At 38.3% G+C, this 21,292-nt stretch overlaps 2 protein-coding genes across 4 annotated transcripts; one reads left to right on the top strand and one right to left on the bottom strand.

Moving 5' to 3' along the window:
* Positions 1-974: 974 nt before the first annotated feature.
* On the bottom strand, positions 975-5,057 carry LOC117806258 (protein yippee-like 5). Of its 3 annotated transcripts, none has more exons than XM_034675086.1 (4): positions 4,863-5,057; positions 4,512-4,615; positions 2,755-2,920; positions 975-2,642 (listed from the first exon to the last, which is right to left on the bottom strand). In XM_034675086.1, exons 3-4 carry the CDS (start codon positions 2,893-2,895, stop codon positions 2,418-2,420), a joined length of 366 nt encoding a protein of 121 aa, XP_034530977.1. In that variant the 5' UTR covers positions 2,896-2,920; positions 4,512-4,615; positions 4,863-5,057; the 3' UTR covers positions 975-2,417. The 3 variants fall into 3 exon arrangements, with proteins under 3 accessions (XP_034530977.1, XP_034530975.1, XP_034530976.1); XM_034675084.1 differs by having other exon boundaries at positions 4,506-4,615; positions 4,863-5,056; XM_034675085.1 differs by lacking the exon at positions 4,512-4,615 and having other exon boundaries at positions 4,863-5,055.
* Positions 5,058-7,543: 2,486 nt separating this feature from the next.
* plb1 (phospholipase B1) lies at positions 7,544-21,204 on the top strand. The gene is made up of 43 exons (XM_034675335.1): positions 7,544-7,615; positions 8,255-8,304; positions 8,415-8,478; positions 8,631-8,694; positions 8,816-8,850; positions 9,366-9,432; positions 9,531-9,579; positions 10,318-10,383; positions 10,482-10,547; positions 10,633-10,688; positions 10,786-10,855; positions 10,945-11,052; positions 11,172-11,210; positions 11,637-11,705; positions 11,861-11,935; positions 12,028-12,088; positions 12,189-12,247; positions 12,575-12,648; positions 12,760-12,803; positions 13,395-13,503; positions 13,619-13,670; positions 13,773-13,853; positions 14,439-14,504; positions 14,581-14,681; positions 14,764-14,845; positions 15,166-15,270; positions 15,365-15,460; positions 15,547-15,618; positions 15,713-15,790; positions 15,903-15,963; positions 16,041-16,099; positions 16,218-16,285; positions 16,368-16,411; positions 16,540-16,639; positions 16,732-16,783; positions 16,900-16,980; positions 17,797-17,862; positions 18,024-18,118; positions 18,393-18,474; positions 19,321-19,425; positions 19,554-19,649; positions 19,766-19,840; positions 19,954-21,204. Exons 1-43 carry the CDS (start codon positions 7,555-7,557, stop codon positions 20,227-20,229), a joined length of 3,279 nt encoding a protein of 1,092 aa, XP_034531226.1. The 5' UTR covers positions 7,544-7,554; the 3' UTR covers positions 20,230-21,204.
* Positions 21,205-21,292: the final 88 nt, after the last annotated feature.

Here is a 21,292-nt window from a genome sequence, read left to right as displayed (position 1 = left end):
AATTCAATATGTCTGTGTTTTGTGTGTATTTTACTGCACACAACGCAGCAGACTTCATTTATTTTCATGCTCCAGAGAGTAAAATCACTGACACGTATTTGCAGACTGCAGTGAAGCTCCAGAGAGCCTGCCAGGCAGGCAAACGTCAGAGGCAGGCGAGGGACTCAGCATCATGCATCCAAGGGGAAACATCCTCAGAGATCAGCCCGTGTCTCTGTGTCCTGCTGCCACCTAGAGGTCTGAGGATTCTGTTTCACTCTTCTGTGGCCCTCTCACCTACTTTAAGTTGCTTTATTGATATAAAAACAACAAGTCTATGTAAATCCATATGTGCTCATTTACAATTTCTTCTACATTATTTAAACACAATCAAAAGAAAGGAGGAAATGACAAGAGAATATGAGCCTGGCAACAAAGCAAGAGATTTAAAACCGACATTGATAAATACATGTATCTGATCATTTTCTAATAAAGACAAATCAGACAGACCTTTAACCCAGCAAGACGAAATGTTTATTTAGAAATCACATCAAAGAAAACTTTGCTATTGCCATACAAGAAAATTATTTTCAACCTTTAATCCAAAAAAAAATACAATAAGACAATAAAATAATCATCATCAAGAGTAAAGCAAATAAAAACTATGGCATTTCAATAATATGGTAAAAGAAAACAATATAAAATTGCAATATAATAATTATTCTGTCATTGACTGCACTCTCTGCTGACCTGGGTATACGGATGGATGGTCTGTTGGAGCCATCAATAGTTAATGTTGCTTGTTTTTTTTTATACATAGAAATGACTTCTTGCACTGTCTTGCATGACCTTGTAAAGGCGAGCCAAAAGCATGAAGTGTCAGCAGGGAAAACTGGACTGTACTGGTTACGCCTGCAGGCATGCACAATCTGAAATGGCACAATGTCTCACCAGGGCCATGATGCTACAACCCAGTCCAAAAATAACCTCAAATGTCACACAGATTGAGATTTATTTTTTGTACGTTTTTGACATTTTGATTTAAATCTTACCCCAGCACTGAGTATATAAAACAGAGATGCTGGCATAGTCAGAGGACAAAGACTCCATTAAAGCTTCTTTGCTTTATGCTGTCAAAATAAAAGTTGTCTTATGACTAAAAGTGCCCAAAGCCAAGGATTTCTAAAAAAAAGATGCACCACTATTCCAACAGTTTAACTCTTTTTCAGTCGACCATATTTAGCTAAATGAAGCACTGTCAAAGGCTTGGCTTTAACATATTCTAAATGTCTTTTTACTACAGAGTAACTAACTGAAGAGAAACTAGTAAGTGAATGTCTGCTGTTAGCTTTCTATTTGTCTCCTTGTGCTGCTGCTTCCAAACCATCAACAAGCCTTCCTCTCATTATCCTGTTTTCACGCCAACAGGCAGCCACAGAACATCTTCATCACATCTCACACATTCCTCCTTTGTCACACTGGAGACATGGCTTGAAGGTAAATGTTCCTCCTCATAAGTCACCATGGTGACACTTTGCACAACACACCAAACCACACAGGCTCAAAGAACCATAGTCATAGATGGAGGGCGGTACAACTGAATCAAAACTATCAGCTGAAGTGTATGATTGTCTACAGTGCACATCACTTCCACACTAAATACTGCATAAATGTGACACTTGTACACTTCAAGCAAGTCATGTCGATAAACAGAAATGTGAGTCAGATCTAAACAGAACTCCTATCATCATCAAACACAACAATGAATACTTATATATGACATCAATCTGTGCGGTCCTCGTGGTATCTTTTGGATGGTAACAAATATTTTAAATACTATTACAATCATTACGCTACTAGCTAATGACAAGAAACTGATATAGCAAGAACTACTGTGGTCTTATTTGCATTCAGTGCTCACCAGTGACATACACACTGACAAAAAGACAACAACACAGAAGCAGAAGCCCCGTTAAAGCAATATACATAGTGACAGTTCAGTTTGAATGATGTGCAGGCTTGGCTGGATGATACTCACTCCCAGCTCTTCTGCCTGTCATCTGATTAAACAGAACAACCAAAGTGATCATGTCTATTTCCATGCACGTGTTAAATAACCATTTAAGAAAAAAGTGTGGAGCATGCCTTGTGCAGAGGTGTGTAAAAATTCTGTGTGACTGTGTACAAACACTCGAACAACTGAAGGTACAACCCCCCGTCTGTGCTCCCAGCTGGTTGAGGGTGGTGTTTTGGGAAAGCCTATAGGGCCAGCAAACCAATCATCTAATCAGCAGAGGTCAAGGCCAGAGCAGGGAAAGGGGGTGACAGGTGAAGCTAAAACTTCACCGAGCACGAAGTCTGCAGGTGGAGGTGTGCAGCGCAGAGGCAAAGGGATAAAGGAGAAGGAGAGGAGGAAGAAACAATCCAAAGTTAAGGGCTCATGAGTTATCAGAGGGAACATGCTCCTCAAAGCCTTCACTCTCCCTCACTAGTGCCCTCTCCAGGATGACACGTCCTTCCTTGTACCGCTGACTGTCCTCAGTGGCAAACTCATAGATCCAACCAAGCTTGCTGTTGCAGTTCTTGCAGCTGACATCCCTCACCATGTGTCTGCCTGTCAGCATCACTCTGTCCTGAACCTCGCTATACTGCAGGTTCACCACCTGTAGGGTTGAAACACAGGCATGCACACATACTTTAAAGCAGGGTACAAGACACTGAGTGTATTTAATCAGAAGTGTCACAACTAGGTCAGTATCAAAAATATTTTTGTACCTTGTTAAAGAGGAAAGCTCTGCCTGTGGCTCCTGTGAAACGCGTTGAGATGAGTTCAGACCTGTTGGTCAGGATGGTGTCACAGTTGGCACAGGAGAAGAGGCGTGTTCCTCCAATGTGGTCCAAGAAGATGCGTCCCATCGTCAAATTTGTGGGTGTGAATAAACTAAAGCAAAAATATGAGAGAAAAGGGGACTTGTAACTATGATTATCTATGTTGTTTTCAGTATGTTTCCAGACAACGATCACATATCAAAACAACAAAGATCAAACATAAAACATCTGATATTTCTAGCTGTGACAAGATGGGGTAGGCTCTTAACAAGCATTGACCTGCAAACAGTGAAGAGGCATAAAAACCTGTATCAGGTGCAGTGGTGATTTATAGTGGTCCTGTTTACCTCCCCTCACTTTCTCAAGAGAGAGCTGTATCCTCGCTCTGAGCTAAAACAGACACATTTTCAAGATCTATAGAGTTTACCGTTTCCATAGAATAGAATAGAATAGAATAGAATAGAATAGAATAGAATAGAATACCTTTATTGTCATTGTCACAAGTAAATTAAGTGCAATCTTGTTTCAGTGCTATAGATAATTGTGTTGTACTTGGGAGCCTCGGCTAAATGTTTGTTGTCTTTAAAAAGTGTGTATCACTGTGCTCTGAGGCTTGTCACGGGTTGCACACGCCTCACTCATCACTGTGAACTTAACGTCAAATCTGACTGGCCATCCCTGAGTGTACGCAGGCATACACATTGGCAACGTCTGATTTCTAAATGTGTTCTTGGCTTGGGCCCAATGTATTTGAGTGTGTATCTACAAAGATCAAAAAGCCACTATGATTTGTGCTCCTGCAACACTTAACAAATGTGTGTTCCCAGTGTTCGGACAGAGTTCAGTAAGAGAGCGTTCAGTTTTGCTGCTCCTACTGCTTGGAATACACTCCAGAAGGATTTGAATCTGTCAGATCTTATCTCACTGGACGCCTTTGGCTCCATCTTAAATGAAAGACAGGCCTTTAGTGCAGTTCTTGTTTTTTAAATGCTGCTCCTGTGATCACAAATTGCACTTTATTTGCAAATAAGTTGCACTTTCAAATTATTGATTGCTTCTACATACTGTCTGTATATATGCTCCATGCTGTTGAGTTGTGCTATTTATTTTGACGTGTGCTGCTGACCTCTTGGCCAGGTCGCCCTTGTAAATGAGGTCTTGATCTCAATGGGTCTCATCTGGTTAAATGAAAGTTAAATAAATAAAAAAATAATAATATAAAACAAAGTGCTAAGAAAACACAGAAACCCACAACACAGACAAACCCACACATTCATGATGCAGTACAAGCTGTAGTATCGATGGGACCTTTTAGTGACATAAATAAAATCGTACCATTTTTGATCAGTTATGCATGTCACTGTGAAATGTCAACTGCCATTCAGAGAGTCCAACACAAAAGGAGGAAGCAGAGCAGGTTGCAATGTGACTTTAACATGTATGCTGGAAAGAGTTTGGCTGTGATCACCGACGGAGGCTTTTAAACACACTTGACGCCAATAATAGCTCATTTGTTTCATTGTTATTGCTATTATTATATAATTAATAATGGATTTAATGTTATGATTTATTTAGCATTTTACGTGTCCTCGTGACTTAATAAACAGTATTTTGCCCATGTTAAGAAATGGAGAAAACAAAGCAGTACAACTATCAACATAAGCTCCTGTACTCTGAGGTTGTTGGTGTTTTTTTACCCTGATCTTGTTGTAATAGATCCTCGTTGAATGAATCACTGATCTCTTCAAGCACTTCTTGTTCCTGACTCACTTGTCATGAGGACTGTTGACTGTCGATGGCAGCTGAACTTTAAATTGAACAGAAAAAAAACATTTTGAATAACAGTCCTCTCTCAAATCTTACTACTTTCGCAAAAATGACAAATAATAAAATGTCTCCTGGTTCCCGCTGTGGTTTTGGACATTGAGTTCTAGTTGTGCGTCGCTGGTTGATCAAGTCAAAAGAAGCTAACGTTACGTTAGCCTCGAGCTAACAGACACAATAAAACAACAACACGCATATTTTTGGGCTTGACACAAATGACGACGCCATACCTTCTCAAATGTGTTCCAGTGGCAGAAAATGTCTCCACCTAGAAGAATGTCAGCGATATATAAGGTGTGTTTAGACAAACATCTGTTGTTTATGCGGTCGTCGTCGTGGCTTTGTTGTTCTTTTTCAGCTGTTCCTGTTTGCGCTCGCGCTGTGCTCCAAGCTGCTGAAAGCTCGTATCAACATCCGGTGATGACGTAGCGGCCTGTACTGTGGCGGCTCGTGCATGCTTCACTGGATGTCAGCAGAGCTATTACAATACTTAATAGCTACAATGGATAGTGTGGCTGATATCTGTTATTCAATTTCTTCCATCCAAAATGAAAAGCAAACATTCAACACATACATAATTTAATTTAAAAAATGTTATTTCGGTTTTGTAAAAGCACAATTTTACTGTTCAGAACTGAAGAAGCCTGTTGGAGGATGGGTTAAACGTCTTCTAGAATTTATACCAAGTCCAATTGTCTTCGGATCAAACTTTGAATCACTATTTTATTAGAATTCCACCTAATCATAATGCCAAACTTGGAAATCTTTTATTATATTTATACTAGTCACAAGCTATTATTGATATTCCAAATTACATTATGGATCTCTGGAATGTATTTTTATTTCTGATATCTGAAAATGAAATTATGAGCAGTAAAAATTGGATTATAGATTTCTAAAATTTTAGTTCTTCATAGGAACAATTCTAATGCAGAAATTCAAAATGTACATTCTAAATAATAGGAATAACTTTTAGGTATCTAAAATTGAAAGCCCAAAACACATGAAAACTCAAAGTTACACCATTGGATCTAATTTGGCAATTGCGGATAGTAAGAATGTTATTATATCTGATATCTGAAAATTAATTTTGAAGAGGAATACAGTAACTGAATTACATGTATCTTTAATAAATATCAATTCCAGTTTTCAAATGTTATAGGAGTTGTCATAAACACAAAAAGCATAAAACTATCCTTGAAAAACACTCTGATTTTAGTTATCCTGATTTTAGGTAAGCCATGCTGATGGAGCCGGATTTATAGATATGCCATACTGATGGGGCCAGATTTATAGATATGCCATACTGATGGGGCCAGATTTATACATATGCCATACTGATGGGGCCAGATTTATAGATATGCCATACTGATGGGGCCAGATTTATAGATAGGCCATACTTATGAGGCCGGATTTGAAGATATGCTGTTCCTATGGGACCAGATTTATGGGTGGACCATTTTAACAAGGCCAAATAGGGAGGTAGGCTGCTCTGATGTAGCCAGAAAGGTAGGCAGGATATTCTGCTGGGGCAGGTAGATAGACAGGTAGGCCACTCTTATTGGGCAAATAGAGAGACAGGCCAGACCCAATCACTGCAAATGCTCTTTAAGTAACCACAAAATATATAGCATATATAATTTTCTTACAACATTTGGCGTGACAAAATGCTTCTATTTTCTGCTCGTAGGTGACAATCTAAATATTCCACAACATCAAGATAACCTGTTGGTCAACTCTGTTGAAGGATCAGGCTATCTGCAAATCTGAGGACAGCTCATAAAGAACTTAACCCAATCTTATCATATCTCATCCCATCTCCAAAGCTGAACCTGGCCAGTTTTACAAATTGCTAGTTATTTACTTACTTACAATTACATAAGAAGACTTGTAAAATATATGAACACCAGGAAGTGTCTTATGAATGCGTATTTAGTAAATTAGAACCAAGGGTCCAAGTCAAAGTCAAAGTCAAAGTCAAAGTCAAAGTCAAAGAGCAACATATTTAAAGTGAGATTAAATGATATCACACACTTACAGTTTAACTGTAAAATTAAACATGATTCTGTTAACATTATTAATGATAGACCCATGCTGCACTGAAGACAAAAAAACAAGATTCAAAATGTTAAGTAGGATGGAAACTGAATGGTTGTTTGTGCTTCTACAGCCAAGTAAGTTTTATAATCAAATTGACCCATTGTTTGGAAAATCTCTGTGGTTACTATCACTTTGTCCATAAACTGTTCAGCTGCCTGCAATGATGGAGTGGCTGATACATCTATATTAACTCTATGAACCCTTTGATAACTATAACCCCTTTGGTATGACTTTTTTAAATCATTCGTTGATAGTAATATCCATGTTTTTACGTTTTATTGTTCTTTTGTTCTATTTCAATTTAGAAATTGGATGAAAAACCCAGATGTCACGTTTGGAAATCAAAAAATGATTATGATCGAGTTCATAAAGGACAATATCTTCGGTGTTTTTCATCCACCAAATGAAAGATAAAATTATTTACTGGTTATTTGTAAAGTGTTATCGTGAGAGCCATAACTTCACTTCTCACTGATCATTCATAAAGTAAGAAATGTGTTTGTTGCAAAACATGTGAATATCCTTTAGGTTTACAAGAAGAACTGCAGGACACAGATACACTGTGAGATAAGGCAGAAGTGGTGTGTCTGTAGTTTTGTTGATTGTTATCCAGATGAGCTGATAAGATTGATATATGACTGACAACAAGAGGGTGTGTGTCACATAAATTACCATTTTTTAAGTGGTTTTCCTCTTTTCCTTTCCCCACCCACTTTGCAGGTACAGTGCACTTTTACACACACTCTCTCTCTCTGAGAGAAAAAAGAGGAGGGCATTGCGCAAACCCCTCAGTGTGGAAGACATTCGGTAACTCATCACATCATGACTAGATCTGCACTCCTGTTTCTGGCAGCCTTTGTTGGAGCTTGTGCTCAGCTAACAGGTAAATCACACTTAATCATACATTCCCCATCTTTTCTTTACAGTGTTAATTATTGCAGTTGCTCTATATCTGATATAGAACTGAATGTGCAACCAGCTTGCTTCTTTTGAAGGGTAGCAAGCTGTAGTTGTGTTTACAATATTAGTTGATGAATTATGGTACCTTTTAGCTCTTCTGGACTATTGCCCTCAATTTAATAAAAGCATGTCTTATCTACAGACTACCTGCTAATTACATTTTTCCTTTCATTTAATTTCTGGGTTGTATGATGGAGGGAATGTGTTTTCTATATGTGTAACTTATGCAGTAAATTAGTTTATGGATGCAGGTACAAAAAGTGTGAACAGCACAGACAGTTTTAACCTAGTTTACAACACAGATCAAGCAGTGTGTGCTGACACTAGCAATACGTTAAGAAAATAAAACCTTTGAAAAGTAATTAGAAATAGAGAATGTGCTTAAATGGTCTCACATGCTTTTTTCAATACTTTAACTTGTTATTATATGCAATTTTATTTTATGGGAAAACGAAACAGTCAACTTTTTAGGCTGTATTACTTTGTGAACAACATAATATCTGTAACTGATGATCTCCATTTTTAATCATTTTCAAGTAAATCTCTGTTTCTGGCCTCACAGATGCCCTAAATTTACCAAAATATGAACCATCAACAGAAGAAGCAGAGAAGGTACAGTGTTTCAGAAACTTGGGTGTTCATAAAAAAGTAAATGTATTAAAATGTGTTATATATACTGGTATGATATCCATGATATTCTGACTAATCTTTCTGTGCCACAGACGGACACTTACACGCCCGTCCTCTGCTCACCTTTACCTGCCCCCTTAGCCCCATCATCCTCAGGTGCTTATCAGTCATTTTCTTACTCTCTTCAGCAGTCTGAGTTATTACTTTGATGAGTCATCTTCATTTCTTTCAAGGTTGTTTCTTGCTTGATAGAATATGAATGCCGTGAAGTTTCTGCCTTTTACATGTCCTTGTTTTTTCTCCATCAGTTCACACTCTCAGACCTGCAGATGTCTCAGCTCTTTATGTCCTGGGAATGCCACTTACACACAGGTAGATAGCCAGAAGTACAATTCACATTTAAATTTCCCTTATTTTTGAAACAAAAAAAGGGATTTCCTGATCTGCTAAAGCTAAAATCACATATTTGTCACTCATAACTCTTCATCTTTAGGGAGGAAGCATCCAGAGTGATCAACAGAGTTGCTGGTAAGTCTTAAAACTCTCACACACTAATTGTAAAGTTGTCTGAAGTACCTGTTTTGTGTTGGTATCAGCACTCACAGCACACTGACTTTTGGTTCTGTTGTTGTGTAATCATATTTTCCATGTCTTTTATTTTGTTAAGTTTACCACCATAGCTTAACTGCATCACCAATTAACTTTGCCTGCAATAAAATGTAAAAACAGACTCTTCTATCCCGTGCAAAGGGATAATCCAGCCATAAAGTCACATTGACAATTTACAGAACACTTGGTTCAAGGTCTTAGTCAAGACCATGTTGCAGGAAATGTTGTCACACTTTGAAGCAAAGCTCTCAGATCAATAATCCTACAGTTCAGTTTATCTGTAAGACATGAGACAGAGGGCCATAAATGCAGGGCATTGACCTTTCTTTAACGCACAAGTTAAACAAACTGGTGACATGAATGGAGGCTATCACCATCTTCTTTTTTCAAAACAATGAGCACTTCATGTACATTCTCCACTGTGTGTTAAATAGAGTTGCTGTCCATGTTTAACCCTGAAGGGGTCACTCCACATGTGGATCAGACCTCACTGCAGCCCAGGTAATAAACAGGTGCACATAACAATTACAGTCACATAGAAATCCTAGGTTTACTGCAGGTGTGTTAAAAATGTATGTTTTTCTCTGTGTGTGGTACAGAAGCCTGTTGGAGGAAGCAGAGACACTGTCACTACCCCTTTCACATCAGGTACATATTAACCCTCTCACAACATGGTTTAAGAATTAGTTATGGGATTCATTTAAAGCTCCTTTGAGTAACTTCAGGTTTGAGCATAAGCTGGCACCCCCTGTGGTAAAGTTATATGTTTAATCTCATTGCTAATTTGATCTATTTATGTGTAAGTAGTGTTTTTTTTTTAACAAATATCTCATCCTTCTTAACCTTAATAGTCAAACGTATCACTGTGAATGCTTGAAGCGGAAGAAGTAAAGTCAGTGTCTTTCATAACCAATTAAAATCTCCTCACAGGAGCTTTAACTATCACATAGGATCTCAAATTTGAGATGACGAGAAACATTAATGAACTCTTTAATTTCTTATTTTTGAGAAATTTCTTGAGATTCTGGAATTAAATTATTAGCTGCAAGCACTGTAATGTGTTTGATAAACAAGAAAGTTAAATCTTTTTATTTCTTGAATGCTGTAAGACTTGGGAGGTGGCTGCACTAGGCCAACAAATTATCCCACATAACCAAATAAATCACAAATTTTACATTTTATTTTGGTACAGACCAAACTAAGAGAGACAGTAGCAATTTAGCTCTAGAGGTTTTGGTCTCCTTTTCAATGTCTGTTTCCTTCTGTTTCTTCATGCAAAGCTTCCCATACATGAGGTTTCTTAACTCTAACCCAGTGTTGGACAAAATTATACATCTGTTGTAACACCGTTGCATCTCTTGTTTGCTGGTTGCGTTATTTTTGCAGGTAACAGAATGGAAGTTGTTGCTGCTGTTTGTCCCAGCAGATTCCATGTGTGCCTGTTCCCCGAATGTAAGATTTCTTATCACAACAAAATCCCATTTCATATAGTTTAATACTAGATTCAGTAAAAGGTGTGTGGAGTATAAAACTGTTACTTTCTGCTTCAGGTTGCTGGTGACATTAAAGCTGCTGTGCAGGACGTGAAAGCAGCTCTACAGCTGTTACAGAGAAAGGTATTATGATTTCTCTTGAATACAGTTTTGTAATGAAAGTAATGGATGTTTAAAAAACATTAACATGCTGGTTGTATTTCTGCAGTTGCATCACACTTTGGTTCAGGTTGTGGTCTGGGGTACAAGTCAACAGCAAGACAAGTAAGCTTCAAACACCTGTAAACTGTATCTGCTCTTTTTATTTGACATCACTTTTTACTGAGGAAGAGAAACGTGCTCTCTTTGATATTTGTTGCAGGTGTGAGTGTATGACAGATGACAACATTAACCAGCAACTACGAAAAGCTACTTTTCTGAAGACACTTCAGGTGAAATAGATAGAAATGAATGGCATATGTATGCTTTTATGAATTATTTTTGTTTCCTGACTTACAAAATATGCAATGTCTTGGTTTAGGACTCTCTGAGCAATGTCTTGGAAGATCCACAGTGGCAGAATGAAAAGTCAGACTTTGCTGCTGTGCTACAGTCTACCCCGGCAATCCTTGAACACATCTTAGACTCTGTAAGAAGAGAAAGCTATTTCCACATGCCAGTTATAATCATTAAAATAATGTAATAAGGGAGCAGGGACGATGCATTCAAAAAAAATCCTGATTTGGCTGTTTTTTTACTTCTTTTTAGGACCTTAATCAAGTAGCTGTTCAGCTGTGGGCGAATATGGTAAGTTTCTTACTATTCAAAATCTGAATAACAGTTACATTGGTGATATTCTGTGTGTATACATTATGCTGTCTGACAAGGCAGAATGCTGAAAACCTTAAACATTCATGCACATGTTGTTCTGACACTTTCACTGACCCTGTGTCTCAGTTGTAAAATAACCAACAGATAAGAGTCACTGTGCCTAGTAAGATGGAGCTGTATGATTAAAGTTTATGACTCTGACATGAAATTAGATAAGAGATGTAAAGATTAACTAGGCGGTGATAATCCATCAGAATGACACTCTCTGGCTTTGTTCCTTCCAAATCTACACAGATATCAGAATTATGCAATCACTTCTGGTAGATGCTGTGTGGTAATTGGCTGCGCTGAATGGCTCCACTTGAACCTTAATTCTCAAACCAATCATGACTTTCCCTCCAGGTTCAACCATCCATGGGTCAGGCAGAGGTCACGGACAACAGCCTCATTAGTATTCCCTGTCCCTCCCAGGTGAGGCATGCTGTCCTTTTCCATAATTACACAGAAGAATACATAAGTCAGCTGTAAATGTGATCAAATATAGCAGAGAAAATGTGCACATAATGATACTTTCACATGATTTCAGTATTAAAACCTGGTTTAACATTCTCCACTTCTTTTCCCAGGAGCGTCCTTTCCTGCGGACGCAGCAAAACTCCCCCACTAACAGAGAGTTGAACACTTCTCCACGAACAGAAACTGTATGTTAACTTAACTCTTACTCTCAACTACAGTGTTGAATCACAACAAACACAGTTGAACTCATTTGAGCTTGCTGTGCTGTATCTTGCAGTCAATGGGCACTGAGATAAATTGCACAGATCGCAGTCCATCCCCCACTACACCAACCTCAGGTACAACTGTGTTCCTGTAGCTTGCATTTAAAATCTGCTTTAGTATTTTGGGAAATGTAGTTTAGTCCAACCTAGCTTAAACACTTTGTTCTCTGTGCAGTTCATGAACTCAGACCTGGAGATCTCAGGGTGGTGGCAGCAGTGGGCGACTCATTGACAGTAAGTGTTTTTGTCTAATTCAGTTCCATACCTATCTCTAAAGACATTCATTAAGATTAAGCGCACATCTATATACAAGGTAAAAGGTAAACTTACAGGCTTATATTGTTTATATGAAGAACAGGAATCAATTTGTAAAGAAATGGAGGTGGGAGTAAGTGTGGAGTACATATGGTTAATGTGATCCACTTTAACATTAGTACAAGGAAATGTCCTGCAGACACTCGCGCAGCAGCTTCACTCCCAGGAGACGTGTGCATCTGCTTCAATTTTTTTTTTTTTTCGTTCTACTTTGTTTTACTACGTCACATGTGATGTTGTCTGCAGGCAGCCAATGGTGTGGGCGCAAAGACAGACAACCTTCTGTTAGTGATTAATGAGTACAGAGGACTGTCATGGAGGTGAGATAAGCTACAGGCCCCTTGTTTACATTTTGATAGTGTAGTGAGATATTGAAGCAGCTTTATTTGAAACTAATATGTTCTTTCTTTTATTGTTCCCCTCATTTTCAGTATTGGTGGTGATGGAAACATCACAACTGTGACCACACTGCCAAGTATGTTTGTCTCTTGTTTAACTATTTGCAGAAATGTAGATACATTGCTTAAAACTAAAATTGTATAATAATGGATACTAAAGGTTTTTTTAATTAAATGTAAGGTGTCAAGAAAACACCCATTGTAACTTTATGTCTGATAACATAAACTATCATGGTGTCTTAATCACAGTCAGTATGGGCAATTATCTATATGGCAAGTATCTAAGTAAACCTTGAATTATGAAAAGTAAGGTTCAACATATTGATTTATGCTAAAATTGAAAATACAATGAGGGCTTTACATAGATGACTTAAATAACATGTAATAAGTGCAACAAGCCAAAACAAATCATGGCATTTGAACAATTTAAAATGACAATAAATTATAAATTATGGCAATTAGATTTTTTTTAAAGCTGCTTTTTTCTCAGAGCATTACCCAATATGGCTAGCAAGCTGACTGTGAATTATCAGTGATTTCTCCAATATTTTGAAGTTATTTGTGAGTTTAATTTTCTTTTTGTATGGCCATTATCTACTACAAACTAAATAACTTTTACAATCCTGTTCAATCTTTTTCTCTGACCTTCCTTTATTCCTGCTCTGCAGACATCCTGAAGGAGTTTACCTCCAACCTGACCGGCTTCTCTGAGGGAGTAGGTAACCAGAACAGCTCAACAGCCTTCCTCAATCAGGCTGTGGCAGGGGCCAAGGCTGGGTCAGTCATCATGTATTCACTTCTGCTATGATTTTTTTTTTACCTTTACCTTATGGCAAAGCTGTAGAAAGAATGTTCAGATACATGTCTTACCATCAGACCTTTGTATTTTCAGTGATATGGTCCAACAGGTGCGTGTCCTGGTGGACAAAATGAAAACTGACTCGGTATGACAGCGGTGAATTACTGATATGATATGATGTAACTCTTGTCTCAGTTTTTCCTTATTACCCAATTAACTGAGCCGTTAACTCTTATCTGTTTTACAGCGAATTGATTTCATCAATGACTGGAAAGTGATCACTATGTTTATTGGAGGCAATGACATATGTGACTTCTGCACGGACAGCGTGAGTGGCATTTTTATACTGTCAGATTCTGTGCCAACTTAGACATTGTGTTATGCTAATTGGCTATTATGTCAAAGGGAAAAATAACCTTGCAGATAATTTGTTATCATTATACTATGTCAAACAGTAATCTGTAGGTTGAAATGTATGCTTTTTATGTCACATTTAAATCCAAGATCAGACAAAACCTGACAAGAGTTATTTTTTTGTGGCTACAACAAACTATTTTTGATCTTTGCTGATCAATCTGCAGATTTTTTTTCAGTACTTGTGAATATTGTTTATTGAAAGAAAATAGGCCTATCCCCACTTAAAAGGTTGATAAGTCACATACTTGTAAAGCAAAAGCGGGAAAATACTATAAAAGTCAGAGTAAACCATTTAATTCAAAATATAAAAATCTGGTACCAGTGATATTTATGCAATTTGCCCAAATAAAGGCCTCTCTACCTGCTCTACCCCACAAAATATTATGTTTCAGTTTCTCTCCACTGAACAATTCATCACTGAACTAACTATTCTCGATGTCATTTGTGTCACATTTATGTTTGTTTCATGCTTTGGTCTTGTGTATGTCTTCCTCAGGTTTTCTTCTCTCCAAGGAATGTGGTCGTTCGTATCCGTGAAGCTCTGGACATCCTCCATAGAGAAGTATGTTTTCCTCCTATGCAGAATAACATAATCCAAATTACAAACTATTTATAAATGTTTTCTCCGTATAATCCAGGTACCTCGTGCCATTGTTAATCTGGTGGAGCTGTTGGAGATTGTTCCATTGCGTGAGCTGCACAATGATAAAACTCTGGGCTGTCCCACCTGGTTTGTGAGGTCAGTAAACTTAAGTTGTGTAAAACCGACAGTTTAACAAAAAAATTAACAACATTTAACATTTTGAATGTTTATGTTTCAGTTTAGTTTGCCACTGCATTCTGAAGCCTAAAGAGGGTTCCTCTGAACTGCAGAAGGTCAGAGACTTCACTGCAGCCTATCAGGTACGTGCATATTGCTAAATGTTTGAAATGATGTCACTATTTCTTACTATATCATAGAAAATACAAGCGTATCACGTGTGGTCTGTGTTACATTTTTGAACAGCGTTGGTAGGAATAAAGAATATCCACAAAAAAACTGTTAAACCAAAACCAATCCCTGTCTTTGGTTTCACTCTTATTGAAATGAAAAATACGATATAAAGGGTGCAAAGTGCAACAGAATGCAAAATGAATTTAGGTTCAGATGCAGCAGTTATATTATTGGACATTACATGTCAGTCGAGATATGTTCTTTATCTTTTTTCTGTCTTTGCGTCCAGCTTGGTATGAGAGAGTTGATCGACTCTGGACGGTACGACACGCACAACAACTTCACAGTGGTACTGCAGCCCTTCTTAAGGGAGGTTTTCCTTCCCTATTTAGAGGTAAGAGCTAACATGAGCATTCCTCATGGCATGTATTTTTTGTATTCATGTTAGTATTTTAAACGATCTCCCTTCTATACTTTGCTTCTAAAAGGATGGTCGACCTGATCGCTCCTACTTTTCCCCTGACTGTTTCCATCTGAGCCAGAAAGCTCACACCCTCATGGCTCGGGCTCTTTGGAACAACATGGTAGAGTTTACTTTATCAGAACACATTTTGGCATTTGAAGTGTTTATTTATCATTTTAAAACACTGATTCCTTTATTTTCTCATAGTTTGAGCCAGTGGGCAACAAGACTTTCACGCAAGACTTCACGGCTGGCATTGAGTTAAAATGTCCCTCTGAGGTAAACTTTGCATTCAGCAGCAATCACTCAGTAACATTTTACATTGCATTAGATTTTCATTTAATAAGTCTTTTTTCCATCATCTGTCTATTAGAGTAACCCATTTATTAGGACGGCCATCAACAGCAACTACACCTTCCCAGGCCCTCCCCCTACCCCTGCTCCTGTCACAGTACGTCCTAGTTTCTGTCTCCCACACGACACATCTTCAGAATGACAAGAACTTATTTATCGATGATACCAAGTTATAAAAATACTAAAATATGTCTTTGTAAATTCTTCAGAACTGGGGAACTGACTTTTCTTGTGCCAACACAGCTCCATCTAACTCTGTGCCCACATCAGGTAAGCATTCACTGAGTAACTCTGATGTCATCTGAGAATAAAAGTCAGACGACAAACTAAAGTGGATGTTTCGTTAGCTCACAGGATACGACCAGCTGACATCAAAGTGGTGGCTGGTCTTGGAGACTCCTTAACGGTAACAGAAGAGTGTTTTTTAAAGAGAGTAGTATTGATATATTGCTTTTCTCAAGACACCTAATGACAGGAAAATAGGCTTGAGTGTCTGGAAATAACAGACCTTTCTCTGCACGCAGGCCGGCTTTGGTGCAAAAGCAAAGAATCTCCTACAGCTTCGCACAGAGTACAGAGGAGTGTCGTGGAGGTGAGAGACTGCACACCAACCACAACAACAAATTCATGTGATTTCATTTTATTAATTTCATTTACTGCTTTTGATTGATTAGCATCGGAGGAGACAAACAACTTGAGACTGTCACAACTCTACCAAGTGAGTCCCCCCATGCTGTTTTTCTTAACATGTTATGCACATTAACACCACTAGATAGCAGAGTTAGCCTGTATCAGAGGTAGTAAGTTGTCTGCTCTACAATAATCTGCTACTTTTCTTTACATCAGATATTCTTAAGAAGTTCAATCCTAATATCAGAGGAATGTCAAAGGGGCAGGGGAAATGGCAGAGTGGCTTCAACGTGGCTGTATCTGGAGCTAAAATAGCGTGAGTTCTTCTTCTCTGTCTCTGATCTGTTATCAGCTTTTTAGGTTCATTTGATCATTTTTGTGAAATCATGAAAATCTCTTGTCATACAGAGGCATTCCAGGGCAGGTCAGACGCCTGATCGACCTGATGAAAAATGACTCTGTGAGTTTTTTATTGTTTTAAAATGATGTATTAGTGAATAGTACTTCAAGAGCAAGAAAATAATGTCATCTTTGTCGTCTTCTTTCTGATTCTGTCTTCATGTTTTACATAAATAGAAGGTGGATTTTGAGAACGACTGGAAGCTTGTGACCCTCTTCATTGGCGGCAACGACCTGTGTCAGTACTGCAATGACAGGGTGAGTTATTTTAAGGATGCACCATGAATAAGGAGCATTTTCAAAACCCTGCTCTCAGCGAAAATGGCCTTCCACTAAAGCTCAGTACTTATATGTCCCTTGAAGTGTTTTGAGATGCCCCGCTCAGAGCCGTGTCATGATATCACTCCCCAAACGTGACCGCTCACTGGGGCAGAATAATCAAGCTTTGTGAGCAGCCCTCCTCTAATTGTTTTATTGTGTCAGAGTAAAAGGAGAGCAGACACGGTTTCTTTTCAATGAGCACATTCTGTCACTTCACCCCTCCAACGCTGAACAACCCCCTCCCTCGCTCCTGCATCTCAACCACTGTCTGCATTAAACAATCACACGGGGGCACAGTGACAGGCCTTGTTCTCTAAGAGGCATAAACAACACAGAGGTCAACCCAGACTCTCTTCATCCTGTCTCTTTCTCTCTCTTTCATTTCCCTCTTTCTCTCTCTCTCGATTACGCTTCACTGACAGGGCAGTCTCTCTTTTAATGTTTGTGCTTTGAAGCAGAATATCAAAGCACAGCATCAATTTAAGATGAGATCGGAGTCTGTAGTGACAGCTTAGGGTTAGCTGTTGCTCGAATGTTCGTGCATGTTGCATGGCATCGGCTCTTTTGGGGTGATGAGTCCTTTTCAGCCTCAAACTCTGCCAGCTTCTCCTCAATGTGCCGTCATTATTCTCCTGTTTGTAGCCACAACAGAGCAAATGTGTTAATTAAAAAGGGAATGAGTGTACAAGTTTCCGCTATGAATCAATAAAAAGCCTTGTGCACTGATTTTTTCCTTATGTTTCACATCTGCAGGCCACTTTGTCACCTCAGAAGTACAGCCAGCACATGATGACAAGCTTGGATATGCTGTATAAAGAGGTGAATTGATGTTATCTGTTTTCTGAAAAGAGCTGTTTATGCATTCATTACCATATTATAACATGAAATGCAGATTAATTCGGCTCTTATTTTCTTCCCTCCTCTTACACAGATGAAATTATCTGTTCTGAATACCTTGCCTCTTTGCTCTCTGATCTCAGGTTCCTAGGATGATCGTCAATGTTTTGGAAATCCTTGAACTTGAAGGTCTTCGCAGGATCAAGAGGGATAGTCTCGGGTGCAGTGTGTTACAACAGTACGCTCATCGATCCTCTCATGCCAAATCAATTCTTCATGAATCAAGACCAGTGTGTCTCAGGAAGACTGCTCCTTTGAACAGAGAGCACTGTTTTAAACACTGATCAAACACCATCCAATCCACTACAGACATGTTTAATATTAAGTAGTTTATTCAAGTACAACTCATCCTTAAATCCTCAGCAGCATTTACAAAGCAATAGGTAGCATTATGTATCAAACTGTTGGAACTGTTAGCAGACATGTCTTTTTTTTTCTCCTTTGATCCTCAGGTTCGTCTGCCCCTGCTTTTTGTTAGCAACAGAGGATTCCCCCGAGCTGGCGGAAGTGAAACGGATCAATCGGGAACTACAGGTTAGCAGAGAGGAACAGTGAAGACAAACTGTGTGAATAAAATGTAGTTTAAAATGGAGCTTTGGTTTTATATTTTTCTCTCAGACATTTGAGCTCCACTCTGCAGAGAGATGTATGCACAGAGTGGACACCATTGAACCCTTGAATCTGTGTTTCAGATGTAAACGTAATTGCCGAGTCTGATTAATTGGGAAACAACTGTGAAAAAAAAAAAACATTACAATTTTTCTCTCTTGTGATTTATTTTGGTCCAACTGACAGTCCAGAATCAAAAGACGCTTCACGTGCTGTTAGAGATGAGAAAGAAAAGCAGATAATGCATTCATTCAAGATGCTTGAATCAGCATTTTTTATTTCTGCTTGAAAAATGATCAAAATGAATCATTCATTTTAAAATTAGAGGGCAGTTGGTTTTTTCCCCCTCTTTTCAATTGACCTCTGAGATCAGAATCCAATTCAGCTTTATTGGCTAGGTATTCATGCACGTACAAGGAATTCACTCAGGTTTTTTATTACTCAATGTGCCTACGTGGCAGGGCAATGATGGAAGGAGCATTGAAGAACAAAATTGCTATGCACAGGCCTATAGGTGAACATACATATAGTAGTAAGAGATGTCCTTTGCACTGTATTTGCATTTCCGTATATTCTCTCTTTTTGAGGGAAAAAAACATTTCCCACAAAAACCATGATACCAAAGTTTCCGGTATGGTGATTTTATGATCCTTATTTGTAGTCCTAGTTTTGAAGTCCTAATAGTGTCAGGATGTGGTCATTTAAAATGTGATAAAACACCATCATTATACTAAACTGTCTACAATAAGCATGTTATTGCCTTCCTTTCAGGTTGAGACTGAAAAGTTGGTGTACGGAGGCCGATATGATGCCAGAGAGGACTTTGCTGTGGTCACGCAGCCATTTTTCCAGAACACCGTTGTTCCTTTGAATGCTGTAAGTAAGCCCCCTGTGGACCTCCAAACCTCCACATATACAAAGACAAACATTATCTGAAGTCTATTTCAAGCCCTTCCACTTAATACACATACAGTATTATCTAAGAGCTAATGTTTCTTCTCTAGGACGCCAGACCTGACTACACATACTTCTCTGAGGACTGCTTCCACTTCAGTGAACGGGGTCACGCTGACATGGCTACAGCCCTGTGGAATAACATGGTGAGTTATTTTAAGGCTAACTGTGTTTGACAGAGGACAGAATTTGGGTAGGTCCTCTACATCTCACTGCAATTTACTAATTAGCTGAGAAAATAAGTGCTCTGTTTTATCTGTAGTTGGAGCCAGTGGGTAAAAAGCAGACGTACAATGACTTCAGAAACAGCAGAGACAGCCTGAAATGCCCCACAGAGGTAAGAAAGTTGACCTACAAGCATTTCTTCAATCACCCAGTCATGATTTCTCTCAGTATATGTACATTATGGTTCATTCTAAAAGAATATGGTTGATGTTTTGTGTGTTTCAGGAGCATCCTTACATCTTCACAAAAGTGAACAGCTTACCCATCACGTCCACCACGTCAGTACCCAAAACAGACAGCACAACTTCACCTACGCACCACACAACCCAGCCTCTCCTCCCTGAATGCACCGACAATGTGCCTGTGTGGCTCGCTGCTGTACTGGCCGTAACAGGGCTTCTGATTGGCTGGGGTGTCACCTGGCTCCTCCTTTCCTGCAGAGCAAGGAAAAGCGAGAGGAAGATGATGGCTGCAGTGGAGATGAAGGGCACTGGGTTTTAAAGTGCTGCTTACTCTAGCTTTGGACTGGACAATTGTAAAAATGAAAAATAATATAACCACAGCAACATATTTAGGAATGTGTTGTTGATGATAAGGGTGTTTTTCATTGTGAGACATGATAAAACAGCTCTTGAACAGCAGAAAGTTTCCTCAATGCAGAGGTTAAGAAAAAAAACTGTCTTTACTCAAGAAAAGTTAGAAACAAGTTAACATTTCAACCTTTGAAATGCTATTAGGTTCAAATAAACCTGTGTTCACATGTTGTAGCAGGCCTTACAACTAACTTAATAAGCAACAAAAAATATCAACCACAGTTCCACCATTTTACATTTAATTTGCAGATAAAACATTAACCAACTCACATGAACGTATTACTAGTTTAATGTTGTCAAGACTTTATTAAAGCTACTGTAGGGAGTTTTCTACAAGTCACTAAAAACAAATGGAAATGAATACTGATGCATCTATATGACCAACTTAAGCAAGCAGAACCATCAACGTTAAGATTAACTCCTTCTATATTGTTCATTTTAATGCATGAAACTGCTGCAGCGAGGTAGGTGTTGGATGAAGGGGTTAACAGCACACTAGTAAAACAGTCTTTTCTTTACTTGTATGATCCACCTCAAAGAGTCACAATGAGTGATACATCTGACTGTGAAAGAAAGCAGAGATTTTCTTTGTGGAAAATAGCCACAACCTTCAACTTTATAAACTAGGTCGTAAATTTCCTCACAGGAGCTTTAATATGAACATTTATTTAATTTGACTACTGCCATACTTTCAGAGTTTTGAGATAAATACATTGTGGAATAGAATACATAACTTGCAATAATAACTTTTTTTAAGTACTTGAATTAAATTTTGTTTGTGAAAAACATCACAATCATTGTTTATGTTTATGTGAATCTCAACTTGTGTAGCTGTTTTGTGCAGTGCTTGGAAATACAATGTTATAAACTGTTCTTTTTAATGTGTGACTGTTTTTAGAATAATTGAAATACCTCTGATTGTAACAAATGTTTTTCTAATAAATAATTTAAATAATAAAGTCAAATCTAGA

The sequence above is a fragment of the Notolabrus celidotus genome, chromosome 22, assembly GCF_009762535.1.
Source record: "Notolabrus celidotus isolate fNotCel1 chromosome 22, fNotCel1.pri, whole genome shotgun sequence".
Lineage (NCBI taxonomy): Eukaryota > Metazoa > Chordata > Actinopteri > Labriformes > Labridae > Notolabrus > Notolabrus celidotus.
This window is presented reverse-complemented; position numbering and strand designations above follow the sequence as displayed.